Here is an 18663-nt window from a genome sequence, read left to right as displayed (position 1 = left end):
TTCTGGGCTCCTTTAGTTCTGCACAGGTTTTAAAGCACCCATCAGTCAGTTTGGGGACGAGCTCATTACTGGAAAGAAATGATTTTCACTCTTTTATACCTACCATTTAGAAATCTCACCGTCTCCTGCCTTCCACTCCCCACCCACCACTGGCTGAGAGGAATTCATCAGAATTCAGCATCACCTGGTTGCAATCGTCCTTAAACAGCCTCTCACATATCTAGGCTGGAGTTCATCTCCCAAGTAGACACACCTCAGACCTTTATAGAGACACACCTCAGACCTTTATAGAGACACACCTCAGGTCTTTATAGAGACACACCTCAGACCTTTATAGAGACACACTCAGACCTTTATACAGACACACCTCAGACCTTTATAGAGACACACCTCAGGTCTTTGTAGAGACACACCTCAGACCTTTATAGAGACACACCTCAGACCTTTATAGAGACACACCTCAGACCTTTGTAGAGACACACCTCAGGTCTTTATAGAGACACACCTCAGGTCTTTATAGAGACACACCTCAGGTGTTTGTAGAGACACACCTCAGACCTTTATACAGACACACCTCAGACCTTTATAGAGACACACCTCAGGTCTTTGTAGAGACACACCTCAGACCTTTATAGAGACACACCTCAGACCTTTATAGAGACACACCTCAGACCTTTGTAGAGACACACCTCAGGTCTTTATAGAGACACACCTCAGGTCTTTATAGAGACACACCTCAGGTCTTTGTAGAGACACACCTCAGACCTTTGTAGAGACACACCTCAGACCTTTATAGAGACACACCTCAGGTCTTTGTAGAGACACACCTCAGACCTTTGTAGAGACACACCTCAGGTCTTTATAGAGACACACCTCAGGTCTTTGTGGCGACACACCTCAGGTCTTTGTGGAGACACACCTAAGGTCTTTGTGGAGACACACGTCAGGTCTTTATAGAGACACACCTCAGGTCTTTGTAGAGACACACCTCAGGTCTTTATAGAGACACACCTCAGGTCTTTATAGAGACACACCTCAGACCTTTGTAGAGACACACCTCAGACCTTTGTAGAGACACACCTCAGACCTCTGTAGAGACACACCTCAGGTCTTTGTAGAGACACACCTCAGGTCTTTGTAGAGACACACCTCAGACCTTTATAGAGACACACCTCAGACCTTTGTAGAGACACACCTCAGGTCTTTGTAGAGACACACCTCAGGTCTTTGTAGAGACACACCTCAGGTCTTTATAGAGACACACCTCAGGTCTTTGTAGAGACACACCTCAGACCTTTATACAGACACACCTCAGACCTTTGTAGAGACACACCTCAGGTCTTTGTGGAGACACACCTCAGGTCTTTATAGAGACACACCTCAGACCTTTATAGAGACATACCTCAGACCTTTATAGAGACACACCTCAGGTCTCTGTAGAGACACAGCTCAGGTCTTTGTAGAGACACACCTCAGGTCTTTGTAGAGACATACCTCAGGTCTTTGTAGAGACACACCTCAGGTGTTTATAGAGACACACCTCAGGTCTTTATAGAGACACACCTCAGGTCTTTGTAGAGACACACCTCAGACCTTTATACAGACACACCTCAGACCTTTATAGAGACACACCTCAGGTCTTTGTAGAGACACACCTCAGACCTTTGTAGAGACACACCTCAGGTCTTTATAGAGACACACCTCAGGTCTTTGTGGCGACACACCTCAGGTCTTTGTGGAGACACACCTAAGGTCTTTGTGGAGACACACCTCAGGTCTTTATAGAGACACACCTCAGGTCTTTGTAGAGACACACCTCAGGTCTTTATAGAGACACACCTCAGGTCTTTATAGAGACACACCTCAGACCTTTGTAGAGACACACCTCAGACCTCTGTAGAGACACACCTCAGACCTCTGTAGAGACACACCTCAGGTCTTTGTAGAGACACACCTCAGGTCTTTGTAGAGACACACCTCAGACCTTTATAGAGACACACCTCAGACCTTTGTAGAGACACACCTCAGGTCTTTGTAGAGACACACCTCAGGTCTTTGTAGAGACACACCTCAGGTCTTTATAGAGACACACCTCAGGTCTTTGTAGAGACACACCTCAGACCTTTATACAGACACACCTCAGACCTTTGTAGAGACACACCTCAGGTCTTTGTGGAGACACACCTCAGGTCTTTATAGAGACACACCTCAGACCTTTATAGAGACATACCTCAGACCTTTATAGAGACACACCTCAGGTCTCTGTAGAGACACAGCTCAGGTCTTTGTAGAGACACACCTCAGGTCTTTGTAGAGACACACCTCAGGTCTTTGTAGAGACACACCTCAGGTCTTTGTAGAGACACACCTCAGGTCTTTATAGAGACACACCTCAGGTCTTTGTAGAGACACACCTCAGACCTTTATAGAGACACACCTCAGACCTTTGTAGAGACACACCTCAGACCTTTATAGAGACACACCTCAGACCTTTGTAGAGACACACCTCAGGTCTTTGTAGAGACACACCTCAGGTCTTTATAGAGACACACCTCAGGTCTTTATAGAGACACACCTCAGGTCTTTGTAGAGACACACCTCAGACCTTTATACAGACACACCTCAGACCTTTATAGAGACACACCTCAGGTCTCTGTAGAGACACAGCTCAGGTCTTTGTAGAGACACACCTCAGACCTTTATAGAGACACACCTCAGACCTTTGTAGAGACACACCTCAGGTGTTTATAGAGACACACCTCAGGTCTTTGTAGGGACACACCTCAGGTCTTTGTAGAGACACACCTCAGGTCTTTGTAGAGACACACCTCAGGTCTTGACCAGTACACATGCCTTAATTCAGGCACCACCCCTTCCCCCCAACTCCAGGTATTGACGGTTCAAACTTTTAAGAAATTCTGCAGATTTTCAAATTAACACAAGAAACGGTAGAAAGGTCAGTAACACGTAGAAGCAGATACGTATCCCTTGAAAAGGGCCATGACTTTGGCCTGCAGTGCCTGGGTTTGTAGAATATGTTTTCCTGCCATTTGGATATCTTTGGTGTATGTTATTCAGTTTCTTTCTCAGAGACACCAGCCCTGGGAAGGGGGAAAACTCATTGAATGAAAAGAAAAAAGCCACCCATATCGCTTTATAAGAGAAAGCATGTGAAAGGCAGTCCATGGAAAAGGAAAATGACATCCACGAGCCCCTCCCACATCCTCAGGACAGACTAGGGAGGTAACAGACCTGAAGAGTTATCTTCGTGATAAACATGGACCAGAGGAGAGGCCCTGAGGAAGAATTTGGTCTTGACTGAAGCAAGTTTAATGTTCCTTCTCCTGATAGTGCTTGGCTCCCCTCGGCCTGTCACCCTCTCCCCTTTTCTCTCTCTTCACCAATCCCTCCACCCTTTCTCCTCTCTCACTCCTTTCCCACTTCCCACCTGCTCCCCTCCCCAACCCCGGCCTCACTGCAGTCTGCCCTACACCAAGCAGTCAAAAGGATCCTTTTTTAATGGATCCTGTCCTCAGACCCTCCAGGACCTCCCATTTCACTCTGAAGACACAGCCAGCCCCTGCACCAAGGGCCATGGGGCCTTAGGATCCACCCCACAACCTGGCTGACTCCTTCCAGCCACTGCGCACCTTCAGGTCTGGACTCCTGTCCCTCCAGATGCCAGGTGTCCCCTATGACACCTTCAGGTGTCTCCTCAAAGGTCCTTTATCAGAAACGTCTTCCCGACAACCCCACATAGTCCTCATCCCCCATCCTCTGGCCCCTCATCCCTTATCTTCACAACACTTACGGCTACATCGTATACTACAGATTTAATGGCTCACGTAAAAACTGTCTCCCCCGTCCCACCTTCCCACCCCCAAGAGAATCTAAATTCCAAGAAGACAGGGACTTAACTCGTGTTTGGTGTTCGATGTCTCTTACCTGGAACGGGGCTCGGCACATAGTAGGTGTGCATCAAGGCGCTGCCTGTGCATTCGTTCTGTGCGTCCTCATGATGGACACCCCTGCAGAATTAATATCTTTTATGGGTTTCATATTTTTTATTTTCAACTCCAAAGCAAATTTCAGAGGTCTGGAGAGGCAGGGATATATTGATTTTAGATAACTTAGTACCTTTGAATGTATATTCTGTTTTATTAATCCCTACACCAGACTTAGCTCAGCTTCTGGGGTATGTGATTTACTGTCCTTTCAACTTGGGGCACACCAACAAGGGCCTGCAGCCCCAGTGACTCGGGAGGAGGGAAGGGAAATACCAGTGTGGGCGTGGCTGACGTTACAGCTAGTATGGTTACAGCTAGTGTGGTCTGGCGTATAAAATCAATGTGGGGAGGCCAGGAGTCTGGAGCAGGTAAACAAACTGCAGGATGTCTCTGGTTGGCATCGGGTCCTCAGTATAGGACTGTGGGACAGATAAGGGTGTAGAGAGGCCTTTAACATTAGGAAGATTATTCTCTCCATCTCCTCCATTCACATTCTCAGTTTCACCCGGTTACACCTCAGCTTGTCCCATAATCTGAACTCCTGTCTGGATCACAGTTGATCATAGAGGCAGGTTACCTGGTTCTTGCCTGGATGAAAGACTGTCCCCAGCAGAGAGAATAAAATGGCTTAGTTATATAAATGTGTTGATTCTTCTCCAGTAAATATATAATTGTTGTGCCATTTGAATGGAAATAACCTCACTTGATTTTTTGTTTTGTTTGGTTTGGTTTTTTGGAAACTGGATAAAATGATTTGGTACTAGAGTAAGAATAGACAGGTTAATAGTGAAGAATACATAGAGTAATAAACATCAGTAATTAATATTGCACTTTAAAGGGGAATTATAATCATGGGACATGAAAATTTTACTTAGTAAGAGGTATAGCAGTTATTGGATAGCTATTCAATAAAAATATGTTAGAGTATCACTTCATATCACATATCAATATAAACATTGAGTGGATGAAAAGATCACATGTGGAGCCCTGGCCGGTTGGCTCAGTGGTAGAGCAATGGCCCAGCGTGTGGAAGTCCCAGTTCGATTCCAGTCAGGGCATACAGGAGAAGCAACCATCCACTTCTCCACTCCTTCCCTCCCACCCCTCTCTCTTCCCTTCCAGCCACCATGGCTCTAATGGTTCCAGTAAAGTTGGCCCTGGGCATTGAGGATGGCTTCATGACCTCGCCTCAGGCAGTAAAATAGCTCGGTTGCCAAGCAATGGAGCAGCGGCCCAAATAGCAGAGTGTCCCCTAGTAGGAGGCTTGCTGGGTGGATCCCGGTTGGGGTGCATGAGGGAGTCTATCATTCTGCCTCCCTGCCTCTCACTTAATAAATACGTAAGTAAATAAATAAATAAATTACAAAAAAGACCACACATAGAAACTCAATCTATAACTAGAAGAAAATAAAAGTGAATGTTGATCAAATTTCTGGGTGGGGACCATCTTTCTAAATGTCAAAGAAACCTAAGAAATCAAAAGAATTGCTAAGTTTGACGACAGAAAATTTAGAACTTCAATATTTTCTTAAGCAATTAAACAGCATTGAAATCACATAACAAATTGGAAATATTAATAAAAATTATGCCAGACAAAAGATGAATACTAGTGTATACAGAAGTCATGCAAATTGATAACAAGAACATAAAGACCCCTCAAGAGACCCTTCATGAGCAAAAGGCATCATGAAGAGGAACCACAAGTCACCACCATATTTTGAAGCCATGATTAGATCCAATCACAACGCATCATCCTAAACCCACATGTCATTTCCATCTGGAAAATTGGCAAAAAAGAAAAAGGTTTCTAAATGGCAGTATCGAACTTGAACATGAATGAAACTGATGCCCTTATACGTGAGTAAGTCAACAGTTTGGCAGAACAACCCAGCACCTTAAGAACACAAATACCGTTCAACCCGGCGCTCCTACCCCTGGCAGTCCATCCTAGTCAGCAACCTCATGGCTGATTGCATTTGCCCTGCCTGTCACCCCTTATTCTAGATTCCATTTCTTGCCCGCTGGCTGCCTTTCCTGCTGAGCCATAAACCGGAAGAGAAGGGATGTCTGTCTGCTTCACAGCAGGGAGAGCCTGGGGTAAAGCAGGCACTGAATGTTAGTTTAGGGAGAAATTTGGCCAGTGCTTCAGGCACAACAAAAAGGGGACAGGCTTGATCATCCAACAATGGGAACGAGAATGGTTAAGTACATTTCAAACACACAAACAAGGGAAACCATTAAAATGCTGCACATGAAAAGTTCTAATAGAACGGCAAAATCCTCACATTTTGATGTTAGAGAATTAGAATACAAAATTGATATGCAGTATTATTTCTACATATAAATATAGAAAAGAAAAACATCTAAATCTATATTTTAAGCTATACCATTATTGACATGCTGTTCAGAATAGAAGATGCCCACTCTGACACTCTGTATACGACTGTAACAAATAAACCTCCCACGCAGAAAGGGCCAGGCAAGGACACTTGCTTGTCTCAGTTTCGCCATTGAGTGGAGGAAGAAAAAAACCTCAGCAAAGAATTTGAACTCTAATCCAGGGATCACCCTAGCTTGCCTTTTATTTATTTATTTAATTTACTTTTTATTGATTTGAGAGTGAGAGAAACACCAATTTGTTATTCCATTTATTCATGCGTTCATTGGTTGATTTTCTTGTATGTGTCCTGACAGGGGCTTGAACTTGCAACCTTAGTGTATCTGGACGGTGTTCTAACCAGCTGAGCTACCCAGCCGGGGCAGAGCTTGTGTTTTAAATTCATACTACCAGTGTGGTTCAAAGAATGAATGTCAAGCAGAGAATTTAACTCAAAATAGTCTTGGGTTAGTGGTGCTTCCAGATGGCTGACAAGAGCAACCACAAATCCCCTCTGGGAGAACTGGACCAGGGGAGGGGCCGCAGCAATGTTGAGTCACCATAGGAATGCAAACAAGGCACAGTTTGCATGCCAGAATCCACGAAATCCTAACAGGGGCCAACTCAGTGCTGAGATTAGAGAGCAAAGATACTTTTTCATATAATGTATTTCATATACATACTATGTTTTTATATATTGTAGAAATATTTAGATAATGAAGATCTATTTTACATCATGTATTTATATAATGAAGATATATTTAGTATTTGGAAAGTAAAACGATTGTATTTAAAAACCTTTGAGTTTGAGAAGAAGCATAGCCCAGGGTCTCTGAATGTGCCCTACATCCCTTCCTGTCCCTCAACACTTGGCCCTCACCAGACCTACTCTGATAGCTAAATTCAGAGGTCTGGAAGGCAGGGATATGTTGATTTTAAATAATTTAGTAATTTTGATGCTTCCCTCTCTCTCTCCTCTCTCTTAAGCCAATTTAGAAAAGAGAGAGGAAAAAAAACGTTTTGAACACCTGTAGTAGGCAAGGTACCAGCTTAAGGCTGGCGGGAGGGCCAGCTGTGCAGAGGTGTGAGTCTCTACTTTCACACGTGTGCTTAGTTGACAAGTACTTGGTGAGCACCTGTTACACAAGGCAGTAGGCATTTGAAGATAGACATTGTGGCTGGTGAGCTAGAACCCATACATTAGAGAAGATGGGAAGAGGCACTCGGTTTCCGGTTTGGACATTTTGGTTTCGTGTTTACATAGGAAATTGACTGGGGTGGGTAGTATGAGTTTCTTTCCTGGTATATATACAGTTTGAGGGTATTAAAGTAGAGGGTGCTGGGGTGGGGGACAGGGCTTAGAAAAGATCAGGAAATGGGAGTCCCTCAGGGGAGAAAGAGGACAATCTGACCTAACACTGGTGGCTTTGGACAGTAAGGATTTTGAAGAGCCCTTATTTTCTATTTTAACATAACATTTTGAACGTCTCAACGCTTGGGATAAATCTGGTGACGGAATTACTTTCAATGAACCAGGAGGAGCTATTAAAGTAATGAGAGAGGACATGGTGAGGAGAGGGACTTTTTCAAATACCCAGCTCATCCCAGGGTCAGGAAGGCGGACAGCTTGCCCCCTCTCTGGAAGGACCCGTGCCAGGCGATACCCAGGGGGTATTTATGAAGATTCTTATCCTATGTGCCAGAGACATGATGATAATGTGGTTTATCCCCTCTTCCCAAGGAGATAATCAGTGACTGCCCAGGGCAGTGACTTCCAGGCCAAAACCTGTGACATAACAAAGACTCTATTTATGCAGCATTTTACCCAGAAAGAATAGGAACTGCTTTATCAGTTATAGATTTAGTTCAGCCTCCCCCCTAAGCCCCAAGGACAAGTGAGCATCCACCACACTTTGTGGAGACTTAGCCTGACATGGATGGGGAGCCCCAGGCAGGGGCCAGGAAGGCCAGGGCCAGGGCACCATCCGGCTTGGTCCAGGGTGCATGACCTGGGGTACAGACACGCTGCCCCAAGCCGGACCCCAGGCCCCATCGCCAGCCCAGCTGCTGCTCATGGCAGCCTACATCCCTCCCTCTTCTGCTTCACTTCCCAGCTCAGCGGAGGCTCTGGCCACACACCCAGGATTATGTAATACACATCCGCCATGGTCCCTATGACAAGGGGACTGTCAGAAATAATGGTGACATATACAGATTCGCGGCGGTACAGTTATCCCACGGAATCCTAGGCGAGAAGGCACCATAACCCAGGCCCAGGTAGACAGGTCCAGGTGGCTGCGGGTCCTTCCACCAGGTTCCCTGTCTGCGAGCACGCACAGGCAACCGAGAGCTCCCAGGCCAGGCTCGAAGGTCAGGGAAGCCTGTTGCGAGGACGCCTTCCAGGGCTTGAGCGCACAGCCGACCTGGGCGGGGGGCCAGTGGGGGCAAGGCGGGGCCGCACGGGGCAGGTGCGGCCGGCGGGCGGGAGCGCGGGCCCCGAGGGCCGGCGGCGAGGACAGTTCCGCAGCCCGCCCCTGCGCCCGCCCCTCACCGCCCGCGGCTCCTCCCCGCTTCGCCATGGTGGAGCGGGGCGACGCGGCGCCGCTGCTGCGCTGGGCCGAGGGCCCCGCTGTCTCCCCGCCGCAGGCTCCGGAGCTCCAGCCTGGGGGCCGGGGCTGGGGCGGCGGCGGGGGCGGCCGGGTGGCCGCGGAGCCGCCGAGGAGGAGGGAGCCCGCGGCGCTGGGTGCCTCCGAGGTGCTGCTGCAGTCCGGGCGCCTGGAGCTGGGCGACGTGGAGGAGGACCAGGTGGTGGCGGTGTTTGTGGTTACCTTCGATCCCCGCTCGGGTGAGAGCCTCCCCAGGACCGGGGGCGGGGAGAGGGTCGCCCCCCGACACTCACCCGGCTTGGGGGGGTGGCAAGGGAGGGGCTCGCTGCGCGCGCACCCGCACCCACACACCTGCACCCCCACCCCGCCGCCGGCTTCTGCGGAGCGACCGGGATGTCCCCGGGAGGTCGGGCGCGCGGGACGCGGGGCTTTGTTCCCTGCGCCCTCCGATCCCCTCCTTCCCTCCTCGCTGCCTCTCGGCGGATCGCGGAGCGCGCCCCCTTCCCCACGGCCGTGTTTGCGCTTCTCTGGGAAGAGAGGATCCAGTTTGTGGCCACAGACACGCTGGCTTTTGTTTTCTTTTCTTTCTTGGATAAAAGGGTTTCTTGTTGTTTGTTTTAACCCCTTTGAAGAGGAAGAGTGCTTCCCAGGTTAACTCCTGAAACTCAGTGTCCTACGCGTCCCCGCCCTCGCTCCCCACCTATCCCTGCACGGTAACTTTCCGAGCCGCCACGTCCCCTCTCTCTGACCGCTCTCTCTGACCGCGCTGTTCCGAGGAACCTGTGCTGGCTGCGTTAAGGGATGGGTCTGAGGGACTCAGCTGGAGACTGATTACAGAAGAGGGGAGCCTGCTCGGTCAGGCGGGCGCTTGCTGGGGTGTGTAGAGAATCAAAGGTTATCGCACAGAACCTTTAGCGGCACCAGGTCGGGAAGTCCTGAGACTCCAACCGCGTCCCCAAACGCGTCCGAAGCCAGTGAATGGGTCTTGGCTGGGAGGGGCCTCCCTGGGAGAGCTGCTTTGTGGTTGTGATTGGCGGCAGGAGAGTTGAGGTCATGACTGTAGGGTTTAAGAAAACCCAGGTGCGTGTTTGTGTCCCTAACTTCAGTGGAGTTGCTGGAATGTGGAGTGAAGAAGATAGATCTGCTCTTTCTGAAATTCCCTTCCTGGTACTCCAACCATGAGCGATGAGCATGGCCCCCATTCTGAAGAACTTGGTGGGTGCCCAGCAGTGGGACAGAAGAGGGTAAGGACCCTGAGACGGGGATTCAGACTGGGCAGAAGATACGCCTCCTGCAGGATAATGTGACTTGGGTCAGGAGTTATAAACCAGCAAGACACAGGAAGTGACAGTTTGTGCGGAGGAGACCCGGCCTTTCGGACTCTGACTGTTCCTTGGCCTCATCCCAGTGGCTCTAAACTTTTCTGACTGACCAACCCTATGAAATTAATTTTACATCACAATCAGTACACTCACATAGATATTTATACATACTTAACGCAGACAAAAGTTTCATGAAATGGAACCAACCCCTTCTACAAGTAGTGCATACTAGCATTTTCTGTTCTGTTTGTAAAACAGGTTTATGTTCTGCACACATTGATTCAAGTATGGTTAGGCCTCCCAGTTTGAAAAATGGCTCTCTTTGGACCAAGTAATCCTTTCTGCTAGACAAAAACAGATACATTGTAACTATTAGTATTCATTATGCCCTACCTCATCACCTTCAGGTAGATATAGCAAGTCCACTGATAACATTGTTTCATTCAACTGGTTTTATTATAAAAGGCTAATAAGAAAAAAATCTATTCCTGACCAGGGCCACTGTCTGTGGAGTTTTCACATTCTCCCCATGTCTGAGTGGGTATTCTCCGGGGAATGCAGCCCCGCACCCTCCCAGAGATGCACACAGGAGGGAATGACATTTCTAAATGGTGCCAGTCTGAGTGAGTGTGGGTGTGAGATTGGAAGGCCGTCCTGCCCAAGGTGGCATCCCATCTGTGTCCTGAGCTGCCAGGAGCGTCTCCAGCCACCTGTCACCCTTACCTGTGGGTTGGAAAAGAATGATTTTACTTGTTTGTATTAATCTTCCTTAAATGCTTGTGTAGCTAACATTTATTTCCGTGCTTAACGTTTGTTTGCAGTGTTTTGGGTGTTTATTTAGAAGGTTTGGTGATGTTTTTGTGACCAGCAATATGTTGTAGGAACTTAACTCTTGTTTGTATCAATTGGCCTTTGGTAAGATTGGTTCCATGATATGTCCTTTTTGTTTCAAAGTCGCAGTTTCCAAGACCCCAGGGCCCCTGTTAAGTGAGGACTTGCTGTTGATGGGAGCAGGAGATGCATTCTGGGAAGTGTTTAGCGGAGTAACAGGAGAAGTGGAACATTAACAGGGTCTGATTTAGCAGCAGTAGCACTGGCATGGGGTTTAGGAAGGAAAGGGAGAAAAGAAAATCCTGTATTACCCACAGATGGGATTGATGAAACTGAAAAACGGAGCTGAGACCCTCACTCTGCCTGGTCAGTCACAGCCAGTCAGCGTGGTTTTGTGGGTTTGTGTGATGGTTTTCAGATGAAGGTGTGTGTGAAAGAAGGGATTGTAAGTGAAACCCAAACACTTACTTTATGCAGGCAGGCATTTTACTGTAATGGTGTTTCATTCAATTCTAATAGCCACTGTTATTTGATGATCATTTATACATGGGAGTATAATTCTTCTGGGTAGAGAGGAAGAGAGTAATTCTTTTATCCCTTTAGATACAAGGTTTGGAAAGCTGGGCGTCTGTAGGAAAAATCTGGGAGGAAAGTAGAGACATAAAAGATGTTATTTTCATTGGACTCATGGTTCAAAGGTTATGGTTATTGGATATGCAAATGATGTGAGGACTTAGGGCAGGGGTCAGGAACCTATGGCTCACGAGTCAGCTGTGGCTCTTTTGATGGCTGCATCTGGCTCACAGACAAATCTTTAATAAAAAAATAATAACGTTAAAAATATAAAACATTCTCATGTATTACAATCCATTCATTTCCTACCACTCATGTTCATGGTTGCGGGTGGCTGGAGCCAATCACAGCTGTCCTCCGGGACAACACCGAATTTTTATTGGATAATGTCTAATGTACACGGGTCGTGAGGTCAGGAAGTAAACTTCCCTTCTTTTAATCAAGTAGTCAGCTAGCTAATTGCAGAAACCCTTTTGACGAAGAAGATGGCTAAAAGAAAAAAAGATGAGGAGTATTGTACTTTTCAGCAGGAATGGACAGGAATTTGCCTTTGTGGAGAGAGCAGGTTCTGCAGTGTGTCTAATATGCAATGATAAAACTGCATCAATGAAACGGTCAAATGTAAAGCGGCACTTCGACACACGCCATACTACATTTGCATCAAAATATCCAGTGGGGGACAGCAGGAAGAAAGCATGTCAAGAGCTACTGTGCAGAGTGCAAGCTAGTCAGCAGCAACTCTGTGTTTGGACCCACAAGGTGACTGAAATTCGGCTAGCTTTGCTGGTGCTTTAGCAATTGTGAGAAATGGAAAGCCATTCACAGATGGGAAGTATGCCAAAATATTCGTGTTTGATGTTGCCAGTGAACTTTTTGATGACTTTTCGGATAAAGACAAGATAATCAAACGAATAAAAGACATGCCTCTGTCAGCAAGAACTGTTCATGATCACACCATCATGATGGCAAATCAAATTGAGGCAACACAAGTGAAGGACATAAATGTAGCACCATTCTTTTCTCTCACTTTGGATGAGTCAACAGACATAAACCATTTATCCCAGTTCAGCGTGATTGCAAGATATGCTGTCGGTGACACACTATGTGAGGAAAGTCTTGCTGTTTTGCCTATGAAAGAGACAACAAGAGGGAAGGATTTATTCAAGTCTTTCACTGAGTTTGCTAAAGAAAATATCTACCAATGGATAAACTTATTTCAGTGTGTACTGATGGTGCACCGTGCATGGTGGGGAAAAACAGAGGATTCATAGCTCTTCTTCGTGAACATGAAAAGAGACCCATCCTAATTTTTCACTGCATCCTACATCAGGAGGCGCTTTGTGCTAAGATGTGTGGTGAGCAGCTTGGTGAGGTGATGTCACTGGTCATTCTGGTGGTCAACTTTATTGTTGCCTGAGCTTTAAATGATCGCCAGTTTAAAACACTGCTGGATGAAGTTGGGAATAATTATCCTGGTCTGCTTCTGCGCAGCAATGTGCGTTGGTTGTCAAGAGGGAAGGTGCTCAGCCATTTTGTGGCTTGTCTGAGCAAAATCTGGACTTCTCTTGAAATGAAAACCTTCGAGCATCCTGAGTTAGCTAACACTGAGTGGCTCCTGAAGTTCTACTATCTCGTGGACATGACTGAACATCTGAACAAATTCAATGTGAAAATGCAAGGCATTAGAAATATAGTCTTATCCCTTCAACAAGCAGTGTTTGCACTTGAAAACAAGCTGGAACTTTTCATCGCTGACATTGAAACAGGTCGTTTACTACACTTTGAAAAACTAGGAGAGTTTAAAGATGCATGCATAGCAAGTGACCCTGCTCAACATCTTGATCTCCAGCAGCTAGTGGGCTTCATATCTAATCTCCTGCAGTCATTCAAAGCGTGCTTTGGAGAATTTCGTGAGCGCACTCGTCTTTTTAAGTTCATCACCCATCCGCACGAGTGTGCAGTGGACAGTGCCAACCTGAGTTACATCCCCGGTATATCTGTCAGAGATTTTGAGTTACAAGCTGCTGACCTGAAGACCTCAAACATGTGGGTGAATAAGTTCAAGTTACTGAATGAAGATTTGGAAAGACTTGAACGACAGCAAGCAGAGTTGGCAAGCAAACACAAGTAGGGAGAAATGAAAAAACTTCAACCCATGGACCAGCTGATTGTCAAAACTTGGAACGCACTTCCCATCACATACCACACACTGCAGCATGTGAGTATTGCTGTACTGACAATGTTTGGCTCTACGAATGCATGTGAGCAGTCTTTCTCACATCTAAAGAATGTTAAGAACCAACCTGCGATCATGTTTAATGGATGAAAGTCTCAAAGCCTGCATGAAGCTTAACCTCACCACGTATCAACCAGACTACAAAGCCATCAGCAAAACCATGCAGCACCAGAAGTCGCATTAATGGTTAGAAGTACTTTATTCATCATTGACTAACAACAGCATAACAACGTTATTAAAAAGAATTCAGAGATTTATTGTACTTTAAAAGTGTTAGTGTTGCCTGACCAGGCGGTGGTGCAGTGGATAGAGCATTGGACTGGGATGCAGAGGACCCAGGTTCGAGACCCTAAGGTCGCCAGATTGAGTGCTGGCTCATCTGGTTTGAGCAAAAAGCCCACCAGCTTGAACCCAAGGTCGCTGGCTCGAGCAAGGGGTTACTCGGTCTGCTAAAGGCCCGTGGTCAAGGCACATATGAGAGAGCAATCAATGAACAACTAAGATGTTGCAACGCGCAGTGAAAAACTAATGATTGATGCTTCTCATCTCTCTCCATTCCTGTCTGTCTGTCCCTGTCTATCCCTCTCTCTCTCTCTCTAAAAAAAAAAAAAAAGTGTTAGTCTTAAATAAAACGCACATATTTACTTGTATTTAGTGTTAAACATATTGTATGGCTGTCATGGAATTACATTTTAAAATATGGTGGTGTTCATGGCTCTCTCAGCCAAAAAGGTTCCCGACCCCTGACTTAGGGGCTTCTGTGCTCATGGACGTGCATGCACACACACTCACTCCGACAATCACACACTCAGCCTTTATCTGGAGCAGGGAGTCCCTAGGATGGCAGTGCTGGCCATCTGGGCTACAAAGCTACTATTGAAACCAGGCCCAGATGCTAACGATGAGGCTGGTGGTGAGGTTGGCAGCCAGGGTGTTGCTTTCTCACGTGTTCTACCCATTATTGAGAGCCTTGATTTAAAATCTGTATTTTGTTCTTTGGGTTTCTAAGTAAAACGTTCTTGCTTTCCTCTGCTTCATTAGGGAAGAGGTACTGTCGCACTTGGAAATCAGCCCCCTCCCCGTCAACGGACGTGGCATAGCTGTCTCGCAGTGTGACTGAGGACTTGTTGTGGACCCGCACAGCGTGGCACCTGTGACTCTGTCTCTTGGACTCTGTTTCTTTATGAGATTCACTTTGAATATTCAAAGTGTGGGCAGTGTACATTCTTATGCTGTGTGTGTTGGTAATGGCACAGTTTGCAGGGGGGGGAGGACGTGGCTGAGGGAAAGAGAGACCTCAGAGTTTGTTAAGATGTTTCTTTTCCCTTTGTTCTCCTGATTAGGGGTGAATGACTACCTGTTCCTCCCTCATTCTCTACTGTTGCCCACGTTACATCTGAACACCTGTTTAATTTAGTGCATCCGAATGCCCCTGTGTTTTGTAAAATGAGTGTCAAAAGTCACTCACCCTGCTTTTCACCTCCGTGGAGTCAGGGAGATGCAAGCCTTCCCTTCGTAGGTGGCGGAGACGTGGCGGTGCCCCGGTACTAGGGCGAGGTGTGGCATTCGGGCCGTGACTTGGAGGCTGCCCAGGTCCTCTGACTTGTGCAAACAATAAATGGCTCCAGCCACGGCTGGGAAAGTGACCAGGTGGCATGAGAATGGAAAATTTGGAGCATAAACTTGTGATGCAAAGAGCAGTCCCGAGCATGGCCAGCCGAAGGAGGCCAGGAGAAGGCCAGTTCTGAGAGCCAGCTGGCAGGTCTCTGAGCGCAGTGGTCTCGCCGCGTCCTTTCTCCGTATTATCCCATCAGAGGTCCGTGAAATACAACCGTGGTTCATTTCTTCAGTCCCACACTGGCAGGCTCTTTCCCGGGCTGTTGGTGACCCACCTGCTGTGGTTTCCAGGGGGAAGTGTGTCTGCGGCCATCTGCTGTGACTTCTGTCTCTTCTCCTGAAAGTCTGTGGTGGGTAGAGTAGGTGTGGGAACCTACTCGCACCCACCAGGCACCGAGCGCCCACCCTGTCAGGAACTCTGCCCGGTGTTTCAGGGACCCTGCCTCTAATTTCCCCATCAGTCTTCTCTGTGTTGATGAGAAAAATGGACAAACAGAGCCACTACGTTACTGTAAGTCACAGCGCAGAGGGACAGAGCCTGGCCCATGTCCAGTGCCTGCCCTCCCTCCCCACACCACTCCGCCCAGGGGAAAGGACAGAGGTCTGTGAAATGGACGGTTTCCCACGCACGCCACATGCCCTGGGTTGGCATAGGGCTGACTTGAGAGCCCCAGGGTGAATTTTTTTGTGCCTCAAGATTCTCGATGCTGCCTCTTCCTTCCTCTGCTTCGGCTGTATCCTCGCCCTAGCTGCACATATTTCAAACTGGTTAAGACCGAAAATTAAGAGATACGAGATGTTTACTTTTTCTGTTGGAGTCTAAACCAAACAATCTTTTGAAGTCTCTCCCATGTGACGTCAGGATCACGAGTGCTCCTGGATTCTTGCCTTTATTCCTGAGACAGGACTCCTCTTTATTCTCCCCTGGAATTAGGGCAGGTGTGTAGAATGAAGGAGAAAAGCCGCCAGAAAGGGGAGAAACCAAGGGAAAACTGGTCAGAGGAGGCTGTGACCGGGCCCCCAGCGGGGGCAGCCACCACATATGAAATGCAGACCCCCAAGAGGGAAATTCTTGATGGGAAAGCACCCAACAATGAAAGGGAAGGAGGAAGGAAAGTCACGTATTTCCCAAGAGAAGGAGATTGTTTTGATTCAAGATCATTGCCTTTTGTACTTTAAGTACACCCAATGAACTTCTTAACAGGTAGCGGCAGCTACAGCCTGTTCTCCCTAAAGAAATGCTGGTCCAGGAAATACAGACAGGCCTGGGTCATTTCACATGGAAACAGAAACAGAAGACAGAGGCAGCCTCCTGTGCAGATAGGACGGAGTGTATGCAGATTGTTTCGCTCCTAGAAGGTCCCTGTGCAGCTAGAGGCGAGGCAGGGCCTGTGGGTACCTGTCACGGCTCCCAGGAAAGGGTGGGCGCGGAGATGGCAGGGTGAACCCGTCCACGCCCCGGGTTCCTGGCTGAGTTCCCAAAATGCAGGTGTGCGTGTTTGTAAAGCCTGTCTGGAGTGTGAACACGGAGCGTGGGACAGGGAGTGTTTGGCGTTTCTGGCCTTCACCGGCTTTGCCACAAGGATGGCTGTGTCGGCAAAGTCACTTGACTTGAAGCCTCTGCGAGTTTCGCGTACAAACTGGTTTCCCGTTTCTGAGAATGTTTCTGTTGAAGGGTGACCCGTGGCCACGGTGCCTCTTCAGCCCCGTTTATCACACAGCATCTCACTGATTTTTTACTTTTGCCAAGGCCATTGTGCTGATCTTTCAGTGATGTTTACTGATTTGTCGGTTGAAAATTTTTTAAACCTCAGAAAAGCTGGAAGAACAGAACAGTGAAAACCTATAGAGGGGGATCCTCGGGTTACGACACAGTTCTGTTCCTATGACAGTGACATAACCTGAATTTTGATGTAAGTCGCAACATGCCCTAGCCTAAATCCCTTACTTATGCTAACACAGTTGTAAAATCATCATCTCTAGAACATAAAAACACAACTAAACTACAGAAAAAGAATACTGCATATTCTTCTGCCCTGTACAGCCAAACTAGTTTGCCCAGGTAGTCCGTCAGTACGATGCTAATGGCGTAAGCTGAAACACTCATGTCTCAATTATTTTAAGTTTTTATGGGAGTGAGCGTTGTAAACTCAAAACGTCCTATGTTGAGACTGTCGGAACCCAAGGACCCCTGTAAATCCTTCACTCAGGTTCTTCATCTGTTGACATTTTACCACACTTGCCTTATGCTTAATATAGTCAGTTCTGCCGTATTGTGAATATGCATTCCCTAAAACCACTGTGCTATAAAAATCATGCAGTAAAAGTCACGGGTTTGTGGGTAAATGGGGTCAGGAACATGACACTTAAAAACTGTCTGTGACACATTTAAAAAAAATGATAGGAACGTAATTAAAAAAATGGTAGGACAGTTTTACATCTGATCAATAGTTAAATCCGTAAATACTCAAAATATGGCATTTTGCCTTATAAAACACCTGAGATTTGCACACAAACGCAGGTGTCAGGTTTTGAGCTTGTGAGATATTGTGAAATGGTGGATGGAGAACTATGTGAGTTTTGACGGAAACTAGTAACACGGGAGGCGGCGTGAGCTGAGGGTGAGCTGAGGTGATGGGCAGGTGTTTGAGATACGTATAGGGGGGTGCGTTTTGTGTGCTCCCATATAGCTCAGGTCAGTGGGGTGTTGTCTGCACACGTGAACCTTGTGGTGAAAACCACAAATTAAATACCTGCAAACATGAAATTGCCTGGGATCAGATTGTTTCCCTAATGTATCAGTTGCTGTAGCACAAATTCAGCCAGTACATTATCACAGAACTGACTACTGTATGCATATATAGACTTTTTAAAATTATTTTGCTGACCTGTTTGAAAGTAAGTTGCAGATATCGTGAAATTTCATTTCTAGATACTCCAGTGTAAATCTCCTAGGAGGCTTCCCCTTTCACCATATCCTCGCCAGCTTTGTTGTTGGTTGACTTATAGATGGCAGCCTTTCGACAGGTGTGAGGTGCCTTCTCATTGTGGTTTTACTTTGCATTCCTCTGATGGTGGGTGGTGTTGAGCATCT

General features: G+C 47.1%; 1 protein-coding gene across 2 annotated transcripts in view; it reads left to right on the top strand.

Moving 5' to 3' along the window:
- The first annotated feature begins 8934 nt into the window (after positions 1 to 8934).
- The window catches only part of DENND11 (DENN domain containing 11), a 34062-nt gene continuing 24333 nt past the window's right edge, over positions 8935 to 18663 (top strand). For both annotated transcript variants that reach the window (XM_066262472.1, XM_066262471.1), the window contains exon 1: positions 8935 to 9229. In XM_066262472.1, coding sequence (XP_066118569.1) covers positions 8962 to 9229 — 268 coding nt within the window. In that variant the 5' untranslated portion in view covers positions 8935 to 8961. The remainder of the gene's footprint in view (positions 9230 to 18663) is intronic.

This window comes from Saccopteryx bilineata, chromosome 2, assembly GCF_036850765.1.
Source record: "Saccopteryx bilineata isolate mSacBil1 chromosome 2, mSacBil1_pri_phased_curated, whole genome shotgun sequence".
NCBI classification, from domain to species: domain Eukaryota; kingdom Metazoa; phylum Chordata; class Mammalia; order Chiroptera; family Emballonuridae; genus Saccopteryx; species Saccopteryx bilineata.
The sequence above is the reverse complement of the archived record's forward strand: the minus strand, read 5'-3'. Positions and strand labels throughout refer to the sequence as shown.